The sequence below is a fragment of the Heptranchias perlo genome, chromosome 11, assembly GCF_035084215.1.
Source record: "Heptranchias perlo isolate sHepPer1 chromosome 11, sHepPer1.hap1, whole genome shotgun sequence".
Taxonomy (NCBI): domain Eukaryota; kingdom Metazoa; phylum Chordata; class Chondrichthyes; order Hexanchiformes; family Hexanchidae; genus Heptranchias; species Heptranchias perlo.
In genome coordinates, this window is record NC_090335.1 from 24,610,030 (window position 1) to 24,627,381 (window position 17,352).

The 17,352-nt window shown below is 39.7% G+C and overlaps 1 protein-coding gene across 2 annotated transcripts in view; it reads right to left on the minus strand.

Moving 5' to 3' along the window:
* LOC137327181 (ribose-phosphate pyrophosphokinase 2) overlaps positions 1-17,352 on the minus strand; it is a 29,830-nt gene that overhangs the window by 4,065 nt on the left and 8,413 nt on the right. The window contains exons 2-5 of one of the 2 annotated variants that reach the window (XM_067992716.1): positions 12,854-13,037; positions 4,954-5,052; positions 3,286-3,410; positions 2,737-2,910 (exon numbers count right to left, since the gene is read on the minus strand). In XM_067992716.1, the coding sequence (XP_067848817.1) occupies positions 2,737-2,910; positions 3,286-3,410; positions 4,954-5,052; positions 12,854-13,037 (582 nt within the window). Of the gene's footprint in view, positions 1-2,736; positions 2,911-3,285; positions 3,411-4,366; positions 4,631-4,953; positions 5,053-12,853; positions 13,038-17,352 lie in introns of those variants that run through there. The other variant, XM_067992717.1, reaches the window with a different exon arrangement.

The following is a 17,352-nucleotide window of genomic DNA, read 5'->3' on the forward strand; positions in this document are numbered from 1 at the left end:
ATTTTACTTGCTGATGTTTTTTTCATGCCCTCTTTGCTTTCCTAATCTCCTTTTTAATTTCACCCCTGCACTTTTTATACTCCTCTAGGCTTTCTGTAGTATTGAGTTCTCGGTGTCTGACATTAGCTTTCCTTTTCTGCCTTATCTTACCCTGTATGCTCCTTGACATCCAGGGGGTTCTAGATTTGGCAGCCCCATCCTTTTTCTTTGTGGGAATATGTTTACTCTGCACCCCTTGAATCTTCCCCTTGAATACCATCCACTGCTCTGACATTGGAAACAGCTCCTTGAAGGTAAATCAATCTATATTTGCTAAATCACTACTCAGCTTCGTAAAATTGGCCTTTCCCCAATTGAGAACTTTAACTCCTGTTCGATCTTTGTCCTTTTCCATAACTTAAGCTAAAACTAGCTGAATTATGATTACTACCACCAAAATGCTCTCCCACCAATTCTCCTTCCACCTGCCCAGCCTCATTTCCTAAATCCAGAACTGCCCCCTCTCTTGTTGGCTTGCTATGTACTGGCTAAAAAAGTTCTCCTGAATGTAATTTAAGAATTTTGTGCCCTCTATACTCTTCACACTGTTTGTGTCCCAGTTAATATTAGGGCAGTTGAAATCCCCTATTACTGCCCTACTGTTTTTGCACTTCAGAAATTTACCTACATATTTGCTCTTCTATCTCCCTCTGACTGGGGGTCTATAGTACACTCCCAGTAGTGTAACTGCCCCTTTTTTTGTTCCTTAGCTCAACCCATATGGCCTCATTTGATGATCCAAACATATCATCCCTCCTCAGAGCTGTAATTGTTTCTTTAGCCAAAATTGCCACCCCCCCCTCTCCTTTTTTATCCCATTCTCTATCTCATTTGAAAACCCTGTAACCAGGAGCTGCCATTCCTGCCCCTCTAAGCCATGTTTCTGTAATAGTTAAGATATTGTACTGCCAAGTGTCTATCTGTGCCCTCAGCTCATCTGCCTTATTCACTATACTCCTTGCGTTGAGGTATATACCTTTAAGCACTGCCAAACTCCCTTGCTGTTTATTTTCTAACCTTTGTTTCCTCTGCCTTCCTAAGTCACTTACTAATTTTCTGCCTTCTATCTCCAGTTCTGATTCTGTCCCATCTGAATCTACAGGTTCCCATCCCCCTGCCAAGCTAGTGGCAAATTCCACAATAATTTGTGTTAATTTAAAAAAAAAAGTCACATGCAGTCATGATCTCTAAGGATCACCACTTGGAATGTAGTACATACCTATCTTAGACATTTAAGGGACAATTTTCCAGTAATGGTGCAGTGGAAGTGCACCCACAAGTGCAGGCCTTCACCTCGTGTCAAAAGCGAAAGAAGTGGACCTCACACCATTCTGTGAAGTCTATTCATTTAAATAATTATTCAGTGCCCCTACTGCAAGTTGGGCAAACCGCTGGTACAAAAGTCTGTGTTTGTGGGGGGGGTTTGGGGAGACGAATGACTGTTCCTTTACAGAGCATACCTTGGAGGTGATGTTCAGGGCTGTACAGCAAAGAAAGATTGCCATCTTTGGGTCAGAGGGTCACCCTTCTCAGAAGTCTGCTCAACTGGAAAGAGGGGACAGCAGCTAAATGCCATTCCCGATTAGAGGTCATCAGCGTAGGTAGAGGGAAAATATTAATACATTGCGGAAGTTTGCCACGGTTTGTGTAGCTACTTGAGATGTAATGCTGTGGAATGGTTGCAATAAACACTTTCAACACTACTTAGCCTCTTGACTTTAGACACACAATAATTACTTGAGAATCCTATATTGATGCATGGCACACCTTCCAGCTTCTAAAGGAAACTTTCTAATTTTTCCACCAACAGCCACTTCATAAAAGCCTGAGCATTGCTGGAAGGAGCTCAGATAGTCACATGGTCAACTGATGAGGCCCTGCACTCTTGGGAAGGTAGCCACAAGGTCAGTGCACAGCCCTCTTCTGCATTGGTAGTTTTCTCTTGGAAAAGTGACCAAGTGATCATGAGCTGTGGTAAACAAGACATCAGCAACTTGATGTATGACATGAGCACACCCATCCTAGTCCCAGTTGAAATTTGCAGATTGGCACACAGGAGATGGCAAGGTTCCAAGACTGCCACCCTGTGAAACGAGTGAAGGAGGCGGATCTCAAGATATGCCCAAGTAAATGGCAGGATTTATAGACTAGTCTACTTAGTCAAAAACGGGTTGACGCGGGTGCCCCCGCCTCTGTGTATTCTTATGGAGCTATTCCTTATCCTCTGGTTCTGAAGGCAAGAATTCTCAGAGGAATTCCTATCCTAAGAGCATCAGGTACTTTTAAAGAGTGTGGAGAAAAAAAGTAAAATACAAGAATTAAGAAAGATAAATATGCCAAACTAAATGCAACCAGAAAATAGAACTAGCTCACACTCAAAGCAGCTAAACACACAATTTAAAAAACTCACTTTCAAAAGCCATAAATTGAATTTGAAAATGCATCTGTTATGTGAGTGCTGACCAAAAAAAAGGCAAACCACAAAATCATTGAAAAAAAATGCAGTGTAGGAAAACCCAAGCCTCATCAACCATATTCTTGAAACCTTGAAGAAGCCTGCAGCTTCCTGCAAAAGGACTCAGTGGGCACAAAGTCTCTTCCCTGGGTTTTCTAAACCCTCCCCTCCCCCAGCGCTGTGCATGCAACCAGGGCACCTCATTGGAAAATCTACACTTCATTTTGCTCACATTTACTTACTTGTCGGCAGCATGACATATCGTTCCACACGTGTCTGCCATGTCATCTACAAGAATGGCCACTCGGTCTTTAACATCGCCAACGAGCACCATTCTATCCACCTCACTTGCCTTCTTCCTCTCTTTGTGGATCAGAGCAAATTCAACATTCAGCCTATCAGCAATCGATGTCACCCTGAAGACAAAACCACAAACAACTGCATTACAACTTACTCGTAATCATGAACTACAACTCATGTCAAGAGTTAACAGTTTCCTCAGCTGGAATAATACTACATTATACAGATCTAGCTGCGAGGCATGTGATGTGAATTGGGCAAGTTATTTTTGCATTCATAATTCAAGGTCATGCACAATACAATCATTCTTTTAACATTTGCTTATGGCATCTAACCCTTGTTTTAGTAAAGCCTGTACAGAGTAATTAAAGTGCAATTTTATCTTTAACTAGCAACAGCAAGTTTTATTGAATTTCACAACACAACCAAAGGAATCTATTAAAAACTCAGGCCATGCAAATTGTGTGCCTCAATTTGACTTATCAATTCACCTTTTAGCTCCACCAGCATCTGGAGAGACAATTATACAATTCCTCCATTCTGGAATATTCTCCTTTATCCATTGCAGTACTGCTGGCTCTGCATACAAGTTATCCACAGGGATATCAAAGAAACCCTAGCGGAAGAAAATTAAAGCCATCAGTTTTGTAAAAAGGCTAGGTGTACATTATTCTTAGCTCCACCAATATGTCTGCAAACAGCACTTTGAGTAAATCCTATGAGCACTGGATTTTCCTGTCCACTGAACCTTTCAAGTGGATTTTTTTGTTTTTGCTTTTCAACAATTGGCAGCAAAAGTCATTTTGTTAAAATATTCTATCCATTATCCTAACCAACATTCATCGTTACAATCACAAATTGTTCAAATATACTTGTTCTAAGTGCTGGTGCAGATAGGAAATTAACCAATGTAAATATCTTTGCAAAGCAAAGTTGATTGCAACTATTCATCGAGTCAGAAACAAATTGTACATAACTCCTGGTTAAGTCTTACTGGGTGCACAACAATTTTAAGGCTCAGATTGAACAAAACGACATTTCGTTCAAGTTAAAAATAGAAAGATGTACAATCCTTAGTTGCTATCATTAGCATGATTCAACAGTTAGAATGCATATATTCATAGATACAATAAATGCAATCAGTAAGTACCTGTACTGCAACAGCTTAATCAAATCCATTTTGAGGATTTCTTTATTCAGATTTTCATCTCCATTAAATGCCTAAAATCTGAATGTACGCGAGTCAATGTAAAAAAAAAGCTAAGTAGAACCTGATTAATCACGAGAATTTGCAGTTACAAATAAGATGAGACACTAATTTTACCACCCACACAGATGAAGTCTACATAATATCCAGACAGCAGCACATTAATCGGCACATTTAAAGTTTAAACACTCAGTCCAGAGCCTCATCAGTGCGTCCTACCATCATTCTCACGACAAATCTCAGGTCAAGAATGGATATAGACAGGCATTCATTAAAGGAATACTCTAGGGAAGGCTCTCAATTCATATTGATGCACAATCTCTGCCAGCTCCCCATGTTTAAAAAAAGGACAGATTTACACCTACCTTTGCAATTTTTTTTTCCTCTCTCTCATCAATAGCCACATCTGTGCCACCACCGGAATCATCCCTCGCTGATTTGAGGTCTACCATGATGCCCAACGAAGCGGTATTGCTGAACTTGAGTCCCTGTTCCTCCAGGTACCGGACTAAAATAAAACCCCAATACACTAATCTCAGCAGACAGTCCAGCTATCATTTTCACAAGACGCTAATCGGAATGGACTAATCTGCTGGCAGAGCAGCATATTAAAAGACAAGATTTTATTTTAATTTAGCACCCGACAGCAACATCCCTCGAGTATTCCTTTAAGGACCGTTAAATATACAGTTTTTCATCCAAGAACGGAAACCTTTTTTTTGGTGGGGGACAATTCTTGTAGCTTTCTATTGGCTGCGTAAAGTAAAAAGAATGTGCAGTTAAATGATTAAAAAAAATGTAGAAGTATGGCCAATAAGGTTTTACATATTGGACCCTGCGAAACCTTTGAAGAAACAGCTCACCCTGCAAAATAAATCTTGGCAAGGTCACATGGTCAACAAGAGGTCTGGTACCGTTATTTGACTAAAATGGTGCAATGTTTAGCACTAACCTGTATCTGAGAGGCATGCAAATCCATGGTGATGATATGATCTGCTCCAGCAACGGACAGCATGTTGGCCACAAGCTTAGCTGAAATAGGGGCGCGACTCTAAAATAAGACAGATTTAAGTCAGATATCCTGCGGCACAAATGTGTGATTTCAGCCCAGATCTGTCAGTATTCTGCAGGAATTGATTTATTACAGGAGAATCAATCTGGAATTACAGTGCATTCAGTGGAAACTCAAATTAGTGAGAGACGGCATCCTGGAAAGTATCTCACACCTTGGGGCATTAGTGCACTCAGACTGAGTTATCCTGTCACTTGTAGCCCAAAAGTACTTTATATCGATGCAAAATTAGCATCACCATTCATGTACAAATTAATTTCCAGTTCAACCCAGCTTGATTGAGAAGGCATGACGCCACCATTACTCCAATTAAAATGATTAAGGGAAATCCGCTACTGAAAGTCATAAACTCAACCTTGAAACACATACTTTGAGCAAGTTTAACTCCTTGAAAAACAGTACCACCGTATGGCTTCATTTTTCTGTGGACTCCAAGGCCCCAGAGCTTTCTCCAGTTGAAATAGAGACATGCAAATTTCCCTAATCTTCCGATTAAAAGCCCTTGCCTATTTGCTGAGTTATCATCATTCTGGCCCAATTTATCATCCTTCCAGACTGCTGACTCCAAAAAAACCTAGAATAAAGTTAGGTTTCTTCTTCCGAAAGAAGAGCCAATTTGACCCATCAGTTTTTTTTACTGGCAGGCTATGTTAGACAGCAAATTTGACACAAATTCTGGGCGACACTTCATTTCAGTCACTGTTAGCAGTGTATCATTCTTGGAAGGTTTTAACTTTCTTCATTTGATTGATTCATGGAAACTCCTTTGCATTATACGGCAAAAATCGATCGAGGGCAACTGAAAGGGAGTTCAGAGCTCAGAGGGGTAAACGGAAGAGAGATGAGTTTGCTGTACAGGTATTTTTTTTTATTTATAAGCTTGTATATTAATCATTTCTAAGCATCTGTATCGTTGACAGGTCAGCTGTAATTAAGGAGATACTTGATCAAAACAGATCTCAAATATACCAAACATGGAAATCCTGATCAAAGTATATGACCCCATCATGTACTATATAAAACACTGACAAACCTGTTGCCAATTTGCCTACTTGACAGTGCATTTTTATTTCCCCCCCCCTTGTGTAAATTATACACCATTTGAGGGAAATGGAATGTGGCCCATTTTCGACCGCCAGAATTGGCTATTCCCAGGTTAAGTGCAGCAGTTATGTGCAGAGTAAAAGTCCTTTAACTCTGCTAAACAATGCATCTCAACTCTAACTTCACAGCAACCCCAACTACACCAATTGGGCATTTGTCCCCACTGCCCATACTGTAGCTTGAGTAAGGCTAAGCTGGAGCCATTGTGTCAAATTAGGGGCACTTGAGTGTTATGACTCATGCCCATGAGGAACGGACGTGCTTAATAAGCAAATTAAATCAGATACAGTGCAGATTTGTAAATAGACTTCATAATATAGAAATCCCAATTACAGAAATTATAGTTAAAACTTGATAAATGTAGCACAATAGTATGACTTGGCTCAGAATTCAGTTAAACTTCAGTAGTAAAGCTTAAAAACGACAATGAGCAGCCAGAATAATTGACCACAAGTACTTTTCACATGCTAGCAATGAATGGAGTCCTTTTTCAGCACTTAACTATTCTTAATGTGGAGATGCCGGTGATGGATTGGGGTTGACAATTGTAAACAATTTTACAACACCAAGTTATAGTCCAGCAATTTTATTTTAAATTCACAAGCTTTCGGAGACTTCCTCCTTCCTCAGGTAAATGTTCAGGAGCTCCTGAACATTTACCTGAGGAAGGAGGAAGTCTCCGAAAGCTTGTGAATTTAAAATAAAATTGCTGGACTATAACTTGGTGTTGTAAAATTGTTAACTATTCTTAGGTAGAGTTCAGTTTTAACAACTTCTCCTTTCATCAAGGATAACAGGTTACTTAATTCAGACAAAAAATGTGGTCTAACCTGGATTTAGTTCAATTTTACATCTGTTGAAAAACATTTGAAGTTAATTTCTCCTGCATCTTAGTTGGACATTCTGGTCTTGTCAGCAAGTATAATACAAAGGCGGCTTCTTGTCATTGGCAACTATTAATAAGCTGAAAAACATTTTTTTTTAAAAACAGCAGACCAATTGTATTTGATATCAAAGAGCTATTTTGTTCTATTTTAGGAATCAATTTGATGCCTGAACTACTTAATTAACTGACAAAGATTAGATCAATCCATCCACTTTAGGAAGCGCCAAAACTGTTCAGACTCACTCGTAAATGCCAGTTAGTAGAATTTGTAAAAGTGAAAAGTATGGAAGCAAATTTTGAACAGCAGTTCGACGGGGTAGTGTCCCATAGGTGGCAATAACTAATATATTTGAACAATTTCTTCCAAAGATTAGTTAATTGAAAGTGTGCCATTTCAGTAATCGGATTATGATTAATAAAATCATACGTTGATTTGCGTTATCAGGGTACATTCTTGAACAATATGCCTCGTGTTAACCAGGCCCAAGGTCAAAAAATTCATCAACCCTATAACTATGCAGAAATATTCATATATTCAGCTAATATACAGCAAGATCATAATGATGCATCTCAAACTATTTTCTGTTAAAACAATTAGATCTACGCATTGTTAAATATTAAACAGCATGTATTTCTAATGCCATCCCTATTAAGTGAATAAAATGCAAGAATTAATAGGAACTATACTATATAAAATTGTCATTACCAATAGTTAGCAATGCTATTTGCATTAGGCATAAATGGAACAAGTTATTTCAAAATATCCAGCTGATTAATAATTTGCAAACTAGAGCTGCCACAGTTTTAAGGTCATTAAACCAACCAACAGCTCTCTACCCAATCAACCTCAAAGTGAAATGTTAAGATGAGCTTTACAATGTAAAACAAGTCAGTTTTATTAGCTCAATCAACATGAAGGACGTCAGGTCCAAAATACAAACAAGTAGTCTGTGGACTGCAACTGAACCTTTTGTCAAAAAATCTCATGCACCCAACTACTGCTATCAGGTCCTGCCCATCAGTTCTTAAAATAAATATTTCAGATTCTAAAACTTTTTAGTCAATTATTAAGACTTAAATTACTGGCAATACATTTAAGCATTTATGCCTCCTACCCATCTATATACAAGTATGAAAAAAAATTAGCCAGCCACAATCATGGGTATAAACCTCACCATCACAGAAGCCAGTCTTCAGCCAATTTGATTCACTCCACGTGATATCAAGAAACAGCTGAATGCACTGGATACAGCAAAGGCTATGGGCCCTGACAACATCCCAGCTGTAATGCTGAAGACTTGTGCTCCAGAACTAGCTGCGCCTCCAGCCAAGCTGTTCCAGTACAGCTACAACACTGGCATCTACCCCCTCAATGTGGAAAATTGCCCGGGTATGTCCTGTCCACAAAAAGCAGGACATATCCAATCCGGCCAATTACCGCCCCATCAGTCTACTCTCAATCATCAGCAAAGTGATGGAAGGTGTCGTCGACAGTGCTATCAAGCGGCACTTACTCACCAATAACCTGCTCACCGATGCTCAGTTTGGGTTCCGACAGGACCACTTGGCTCCAGACCTCATTTCAGCCTTGGTCCAAACATAGACAAAAGAGCTGAATTCCAGAAGTGAGGCGAGAGTGACTGCCCTTGACATCAAGGCAGCATTTGACAGAGTGTGGCACCAAGGAGCGCTAGTAAAATTGACGTCAATGGAAATCAGGGGGAAAACTCTCCAGTGTCTGGAGTCATACCTAGCACAAAGGAAGATGGTAGTGGTTGTTGGAGGCCAATCATCTCAGCCCCAGGGCATTGCTGCAGAAGTTCCTCAGGGCAGTGTCCTAGGCCCAACCATCTTCAGCTGCTTCATCAATGACCTTCCCTCCATCATAAGGTCAGAAATGGGGATGTTCGCTGATGATTGCAGTGTTCAGTTCCATTCGCAACCCCTCAAATAATGAAGCAGTCCAAGCCCACGTGCAGCAAGACCTGGACAACATCCAGGCTTGGGCTCATAAGTGGCAAGTAACATTCGTGCCAGACAAGTGCCAGGCAATGACCATCTCCAACAAGAGAGTGTCTAACCACCTCCCCATGACATTCAATGGCATTACCATTACCGAATTCCCCACCATCAACATCCTGGGGGTCACTATTGACCAGAAACTTAACTGGACCAGCCATATAAATACTGTGGCTACAAGAGCAGGTCAGAGGCTAGGAATTCTGCAGCGAGTGACTCACCTCCCCAAAGCCTTTCCACCATCGACAAGGCACAAGTCAGGAGTGTGATGGAATACTCTCCACTTGCCTGGATGAGTGCAGCTCCAACAACACTCAAAAAGCTCGACACCAACAAGGACAAATCAGCCCGTTTGATTGGGACTCCATCCATCACCTTAAACATTCACTCCCTTCACCACCGACGCACTGTGGCTGCAGTGTGTACCATCCACAGGATGCACTGCAGCAACTCGCCAAGGCTTCTTCGACAGCACCTCCCAAACCCACGATCTCTACCACCTAGAAGGACAAGAGCAGCAGGCACATGGGAACAACACCACCTGCACGTTCCCCTCCAAGTCACACACCATCCCGACTTGGAAATATATCGCCATTCTTTCATCGTCGCTGGGTCAAAATCCTGGAATTCCCTTCCTAACAGCACTATGGGAGAACCTTCACCACACGGACTGTAGCGGTTCAAGGCGGCGGCTCACCACCACCTTCTCAAGGGCAATTAGGGATGGGCAATAAATGCCGGCCTTGCCAGCGATGCCCACATCCCATGAACGAATAAAAAAAAGTCAAACCAAGTTTATTTCAAATGTTGAGTGGGCACATGAAAACATTTGAGTACTTATTTTGTGGCTTGTGGGATGCCCCCGTTTGCTAACAGTGGAAACAAACTTTTAAAAAAAAGTCAACTATTTTTAGCCTACAGAGACGGTCATGTAATGGTGACAGGCTGCACGACAGTAATTTAGTTTTACTCCCTCACTTTCAGATTATGTCCTTTTACTTTGGCAGAGATAAGAGACAACTTAGGACACGGTGCAATCGTTTCTTAAATGGAACCACCACAAAGTTCAGTTCTAGAGAAAAGCGCGAGGTCAGACACATAAGGTAGCAGATGTTGATATTTTTTTTTAAAAAGGTTACCATTTCTAATGCTATCTGAAGTATTTTTGCTTGCCAATTTTGTTTTAATTATTAAGGGTGAATGTACAAAATCAAACTATATACCATTAATTTCATCTCTATTCAGAAAGTCAATTTTTTTTTTCAAATCACCATTCTGAAGACAGTTGGATCACCCAACAGTAGAATCACCTCCATTCTTCAAATGGAAACACCTTCCACATATTGCAGGAGTTAGGCCAATGAGTGGAACAGAAAGAGGGAAAAAGTAGTTCCTTTAAGTGTTTTATTTAGATGAAGAGGCATAACATGGCCCTCAATCTATGAGGAATGCACTGATCACTCAAGCTGAAGATGATGGAGATTGTAGTGTGAACCCAGAGGATGTTCTCCACCAGAACCTACCAGCAGAAATTGATAGATCAACAATGCTGAACCATACTGGAGCAATTCAGAGGCCACTGGACAGAAATTTTCATTGCAGATTTTAAGAACTTTGCAAGGAAACAGTTCTCCATTACTCAAAACCAGGCACCCAAGTGAAGAGAATCTGTTGAATAGCTGACTACAGTCTCAAATATTCTGCCTAGTCAATCATCTAAGAGGGGAAATACATGAAAGTGGACACAACAGTGGGCCTCAAGGCCAATAGAAGCACCTTACATTGGTAGCTCCCTTCTTTCTCCCCCCTCGATTAGAGATTGGCAAATTGAAATCAATTATGACCAGCCTCGCAGCAGATTGCCTGTATGATCAGAAACAGTGAATATTTTACAAACTGCAAGGATTGTTTAATAAATACCACTTAAGGATAGAACCAAATTCTAATTTTTGGGGTAGGGAAGTCAAGTTTCAGCAATAAAATTCCATTACTTTCCAGGCTTATTGGTACCACTTCTCTGGCCTTTGAATGCATGGCCAAGCAAATATCTCCTCACTTAATCCAAACCAACTCTACTTAAAAATTGGGAAATCCTAGTTCAAATGTAAAGGATACTCAAAGCATTTCCTGACCCAAGCATCCACGATGATGTCCCTTCACTCAGCTGTTGGCCACCTCCTTTTGAAGTATGGCCTAACCAAACTGAAGACAATAGTTGTATCAGAGATTTGCCTGAAGTTTATGTCCTACAAGCAAACATTTTATATTGAGCTTATCGGAAAAGTAGGACCGATGAAAGGCTTTGAGCTTCATGTCATAGTAACTGAAGAACAGGGTGGCTTAAAATTTCAGACTTCAAGACCGACAAATGGAGTGATAGCGCTAAGTAACAACTGAATTGAGACTGCCCAAACTCATTTCATCTGATACTCCAACAGCAATAGATTTTCACCTCTAACCTGAGCTGGATCTGAAACCAGATCCCCGAGGTGAAGGCCAGAATCTAACGGTCTTTCATAGCAGCAGCCTTTTACTTTTTTTTTTAAGATTTAAAAAAGGTCAGCAGCTATTATAACTACTTCGCAATACTAACTGAGCCAATCTTCCTCAAAAAAACTTCACAGAATCCAGAGTTCGGCTGACTCCAAGCTGTCTCTCCTTCCACAACGAGGACAAGTCTACGTTACATTCAGTTTCCAACTTCTTTTCCCTGTAAGAAAAACCCCACCATTCCCCCACCCCCCCGATAAAACCCAGTTTTGTTCCCCATTCATTAACCGAGAAGCCTGCCTCCAGTAAAAACTCGTACTCTTTGCGCCCTAGAAATTACCGCTCAACGCAGTTGCTTCAGTTAGCTTGCATTCACTTGATAATCATGGGAAGAAAAAAAGAGCTACAGTGCACCTGAACCAAAATATCTCATAGGGTGCAAGGCACAAAAATCAAATGACTTATGTGCAAATTTTGATTCACTGTTATTGACTGCAGAGCAGACCAACTTCAGAAACATGATGCAAGCAACTAACATTATATTAAAAAAACTACATACATTTCCAAATCAGTTTATCGACTGTGCTCTGCTGCATTTATCTGAAGGACTCGTTGCCAACTTGTGAAAAGCCTTGGGATTTTTATTAACCTCAAAAAGGTGCTATATAAATACAAGTTCTTTGATAATTGACAAAATTGAATGGGAAATGTTGACAGAAAATCTGATCAAATATCATAACAGGGAGCAAGGATTGTTGACAGGAACTGCACAACCTATGCAAGATTATAATAGATTGTAAAAGAAAATATTCTACAAGTTCCATCCGCCCCCTTTTAATATAAAACTATCTCCATTTGATTAACAGAAATGACTGCATAAAGGGATTACAAAAGAATCTGTTTGAAGCTTTTTCTTTAAAAATGACAACAATTTAAAAAATTAGATCTAAAAAAGAGGCATTCCATCTCAATAGTAGAATATTTGAGAATTGAAACAAAAGGAATCTTATGATTTAAGAGTCATCATACCTCAATTACAAGATGAAAAACATAACATGCTTAGTTAATCTAATTTCAAAACCTCACTATATAACACATCTTCAGTCATATTTCAACACAATTAAACATTTTGGTCCATATATAAAACAAACCTAAATTGACCATATGTTTTATAATTATATATTTGTTCTATGCATCACTCTACATTTACCAAAGTCACCACGCTCCTCTCCCCCAGTGCAACAAGATGAAAAAACAAATGGCTAGAATGCTCAGTACTACCTTGTCCTTCTTGTCTTGTCTGGCATAGGGAAAACAAGGAATAACTGCGGTGACTCGAGAAGATGATGCAAACTTGCAGGCATTGATCATGATTAACAGCTCCATCAAATTATCATTGATTTCCCCACAGCCACTTTGGACGATGTACACATCTTCCCCTCGCACACTCTCCCCAATCTCCACGCTGCAAAACAAAAAAAAAGGAACGCCATCATTTTTGGAACCTTCTATATATATATATATATATACACACACACACACACACACACACACACACACACACACAAAAACAAAAAAAGGAGAATCAAAACATTGTTCGGTTACCAACTATTTGCCTCTAGTCAGTACAGGTACCTATAAACACATAGCTTATTACATAACTACTGGCATTTCAAATATTTATTCTACCCAGTATCTACCCAGTCAGATCTACAATTTAGACATGGATAAGCAACCCGAATTTAATGCTTGACAATGGGCCAAATGGTCTCTTGTGCTGTACGATTCTATGAATGCGACAGGATGTTGAGTGTGTGACTACGTATCAGGCCTGCAAATCACTTTAAAACACAGCTTAAAATGAAGGCCACCCCAAAAAGGAAACCAAAATCGGCAAGTTTCACTCCTTCTGAATGGAGACACTCCAGTTTCACGAACTGTTAATAAAATGTTTTCCAGCATTCCACAAACAGGGATACACTGCTGAAGCTTTTTATAAAGAAATTTAGAACTTTTGCAAGACAGCAAGCTTTTCCAATGGTTCAGGATTCTTTATAAAGCAAGCATCAACCTAAACACATGCAACTTTACACTGGAAGTTGTAAACTCCGATTTACAAAACACCAAAAAAAAATCTAGACTTTTTGCAGTACCTATCGTCGCTAAAACAAGTTTATTTTCTACTCCATAATGAACACTTCAGTGTTGAGTGGCAGTATACTTTTTCTTCCCCCCCGCCCCCCACCCCAGGGAAAGAAAGCCACTTGCCATTTATAAAGTTTAAGTGGAGAGTCAAAAAAGTAAACATGATGTATTCAGCAACAAATGCCTAGGAGACTCCAGGCATGGACGTAAATAAGAAGATACTTTAACTCTCAACTGAGAAATGGGGGGGGGGGGGGGGGAAATGGAGAACACCCAATCACTATCCAATAAGACAAATTGGCCTCACACACTCATTGCTTCGAGTGAAGACAGGATTGGACTTAGTTGCGATGTCCACTGTAGTCTAGGTTCTTGTACAAAGTCCACCCAGCTGCAGCATGGCTGTGTGTGGAACTGCAGAGTGTCAGAAATCAACACCTTCAGGAGAAATGGGGAGAAAAGTGGCAGAAAAGTGCTCAGTAAAAAGTTAAGACTTCAATTATTTAATCTAAAATGTTTGCAGAAAATTCACAGACAATATAAATGGGATATTACTAAACCCTCAGCTGATTTTTTAAAAATTCTCTCAGGTTCTCAAGAACATTCACATATATAGTTTCTGCAACATATGTACAATTCACAAATGTTATGAAGTCATTGTATATTTACATGTACATTCACATACATTATACAAGCCCCGAACTGGGTCCTCAATTTTAAGAATCGGCATGTTCACATTGGTCCCTAAGACAGTTATCCGAAAAGGCTGGATCCAGAGACATGATCAGAGTATGTGGAGGTGAGTGCCCCTCTGGCATGGGAACTCCAGCACTCACCCAGTGCACCCACTGATACGTTTGATGCACGAACTTCAATAAAACCTGTGCTCGGTGGAAATAGCAAGGCCTAATCCACAAAGCAACAATCCCAGGGAGAACTTCACCACTAAAGCATTTTTTTGAACCAAATGGGGACTCACCAATTAAATTTCTTTGGTTTTCTAAAACAGAACCAAGGAAACGGTTTCCTTCACTTGAGCACTGCATGCAAATTATTTTGTTTCCACAGCACGATAGATGGGTAACGAGATTTGTCTCTCCACACACTTGGAAGTGTGCTTCAACTATTGTGGACCAGCAGTACTGGTTTGATGCAGACCTACCTAGGCATTTTGCATTATGACAATCACTAGTTTATTCTGACCGAGTCACATTCCATTTTCATTACATGAAACTACAAATCAGTGACCTTGATCTTAGCTTAACAACCAAAGCAGTTTTAAATCCAGGCTTCAGCATTAAAGTCCAAAGCACAGAACACAAACTATTCTTGCCTTCAGATAGAATAAACTCAGGTACTATGAAGTTACGACAAAAAAGGAATAGGGCTATATATACTGTAGAAAGTCAAATGATCAGATCTAGATTATTCTACAAGGGCAGATTTGAACATTTCCACCATGGACTTTTGCCTCCTTCAGATCTAGAAAACTGGAAAGTTTATTTAAATTTTTTTTAAAAAAATCATCACTTCTGGCTACAACAAGCTAAAGAAGTCAGACCTACTTGTCACTCAACAACTTATTTTGGTTAGACACAAAACCACAAAGCAAGAGTTTAATTATGCCATAGCAATTACAACAATTTCAAATCGGTATTGGGTCAGAGCTTTCCATGTTTTGTGGACTTCAATTTAACCAACCACTAATTAACTTCACATATTTCAGGATTCATTCATTCTAACCTAGCCTTGAATAAACTAAAGGGTGGTAACCATTTTGGTTTGATCCTCTAGTACGAATACTACATTTTAAAATCATTAGCAATCCTCCATTGAAGTACGTACAAAAGCATCAACACCCATACAATTACTCAATTAACAATCACATCGCTTTCAAACCACCATGCACGATTAAGCCCATTTAACTTCCTCATTGGGTTAAAGTATTCTATTCGTAACATAGAATATGATAATCTGATTTACATCATGTACATCTTCAGAAAGCATCATTTTTCACCCTAGAATAGTAATACTTGGTACATTTGTTCAAAAATGTAATGCAGACATCAAATGGGAAGGGTATAAACTAAATCAACAGGCTGTTCTGATTCTCTCCAATTCACACTTTGAGGTACTTCAATCCCGTTCGAAGAGCAGCTTTCTCATTTGTTTTCTTCAGTATATATGGATCTAAAATTCAAATTTTCATCTAGATAGGCTCCAGTTAATTTATCAGAAACTAATTCTACTACAATTCCATTAATCTGAACAGGGATCTGTACTGGGGTCTCAGCTTTTCATCACACATCAATGACTTGGACGAAGGAATAGAAAGTTGTGTATCCAAGTTTGCAGATGACACTAAGTTCGGAGGCAGTGCATTGTGTAGAAGGGAGCAGGGAGTTACAAAGGGACATAGGCAGATTAGGTGAGTGGGCGAAAGTATGGCAGATGGAGTGCAATGTGGGAAAGTGTGAGGTCATTCACTATGGATCCAAGAAAGACAAATCAGAATATTTTCTTAACGGTGAGAGACTAGGAACTATGGAAGAACGAAGGGATTTGGGTGTCCGTACACAAATCACTAAAAGCTAGTGCACAGGAACAAAAAGTAATCAAAAAGGCTAATGAAATGTGGCCTTTATCTCAAGGGGGTTGGAATGCAAAAGAAAGGAAGTGATGCTTCAGTTGTACACAACCTTGGTTCAGACCCCATCCGGAGTACTGCGTTCAGTTTTGGGCACCACACTTCAGGAAGGATATACTGGCCTTGGATATCAGGCCTTAAAGGGTTAAATTCCGAGGCCAGGTTGCGTAAACTTGGCTTGTATTCCCATGAGTTTAGATAGTTGTGAGGTGATCTAATTGAGGTGTTTAAAACGATAAAGGGATTAGATAAGGTAGATACAGAGAAACTGTTGCTTCTGGTGGGGCAATCAAGAAGCGGGCATAATTTTAAAATCAGTTAGGCCATTTAAAAGTGAAATCAGGAAACACTTTTTCATTAAGGCTAGTGGAAATCTGGAACTGTCTGTACAAAAGGCTGTGAATGCTGGGACAATTGAAATTTTCAAGACACAGATTTCCGATATCTACGTGTTTCAAGGGATATGGAACAAAGGCAGGTAAATGGAGTTGAGGTACTGATCAGCCATGATTTGATTGGATGGCAGAACAGATTTGAGGGATTAAAAGGCTTACTCCTGTACCTATAACACAAATTCATATTTTACTGAAATGTGGTCACCTGTACTTCAGGGTTTTATATTTTTAATTCCCAGAAGTTCAGGGATGGTGCTTTTCTATAAATGACCAGTGTTTAGTACAATTAATTTTTCATTGTGTTCCTAGGACATACGATTTAGCAAATTTTGGAAAAAAATAGCCATCAGATGAGGAGGTTCAAACATCCAGATTACTCCAAATTATAAATAATCAGGCCATAGGGGTTTTACAAGAGGAGGGGCCAAAACTCAACTTGTAACAAGTAGAACAGCTCCAATGACAAGACAATTAAGGATTATGAAGGAAAGCAGTAGTATGAAATCTCTTGTTAATTAGCCACCTTATTATTGAAAATGTGTAAAGCAATTTTAAGGTCAGATTTAAGAGCAATATTTGAAAAAGTTATGCCT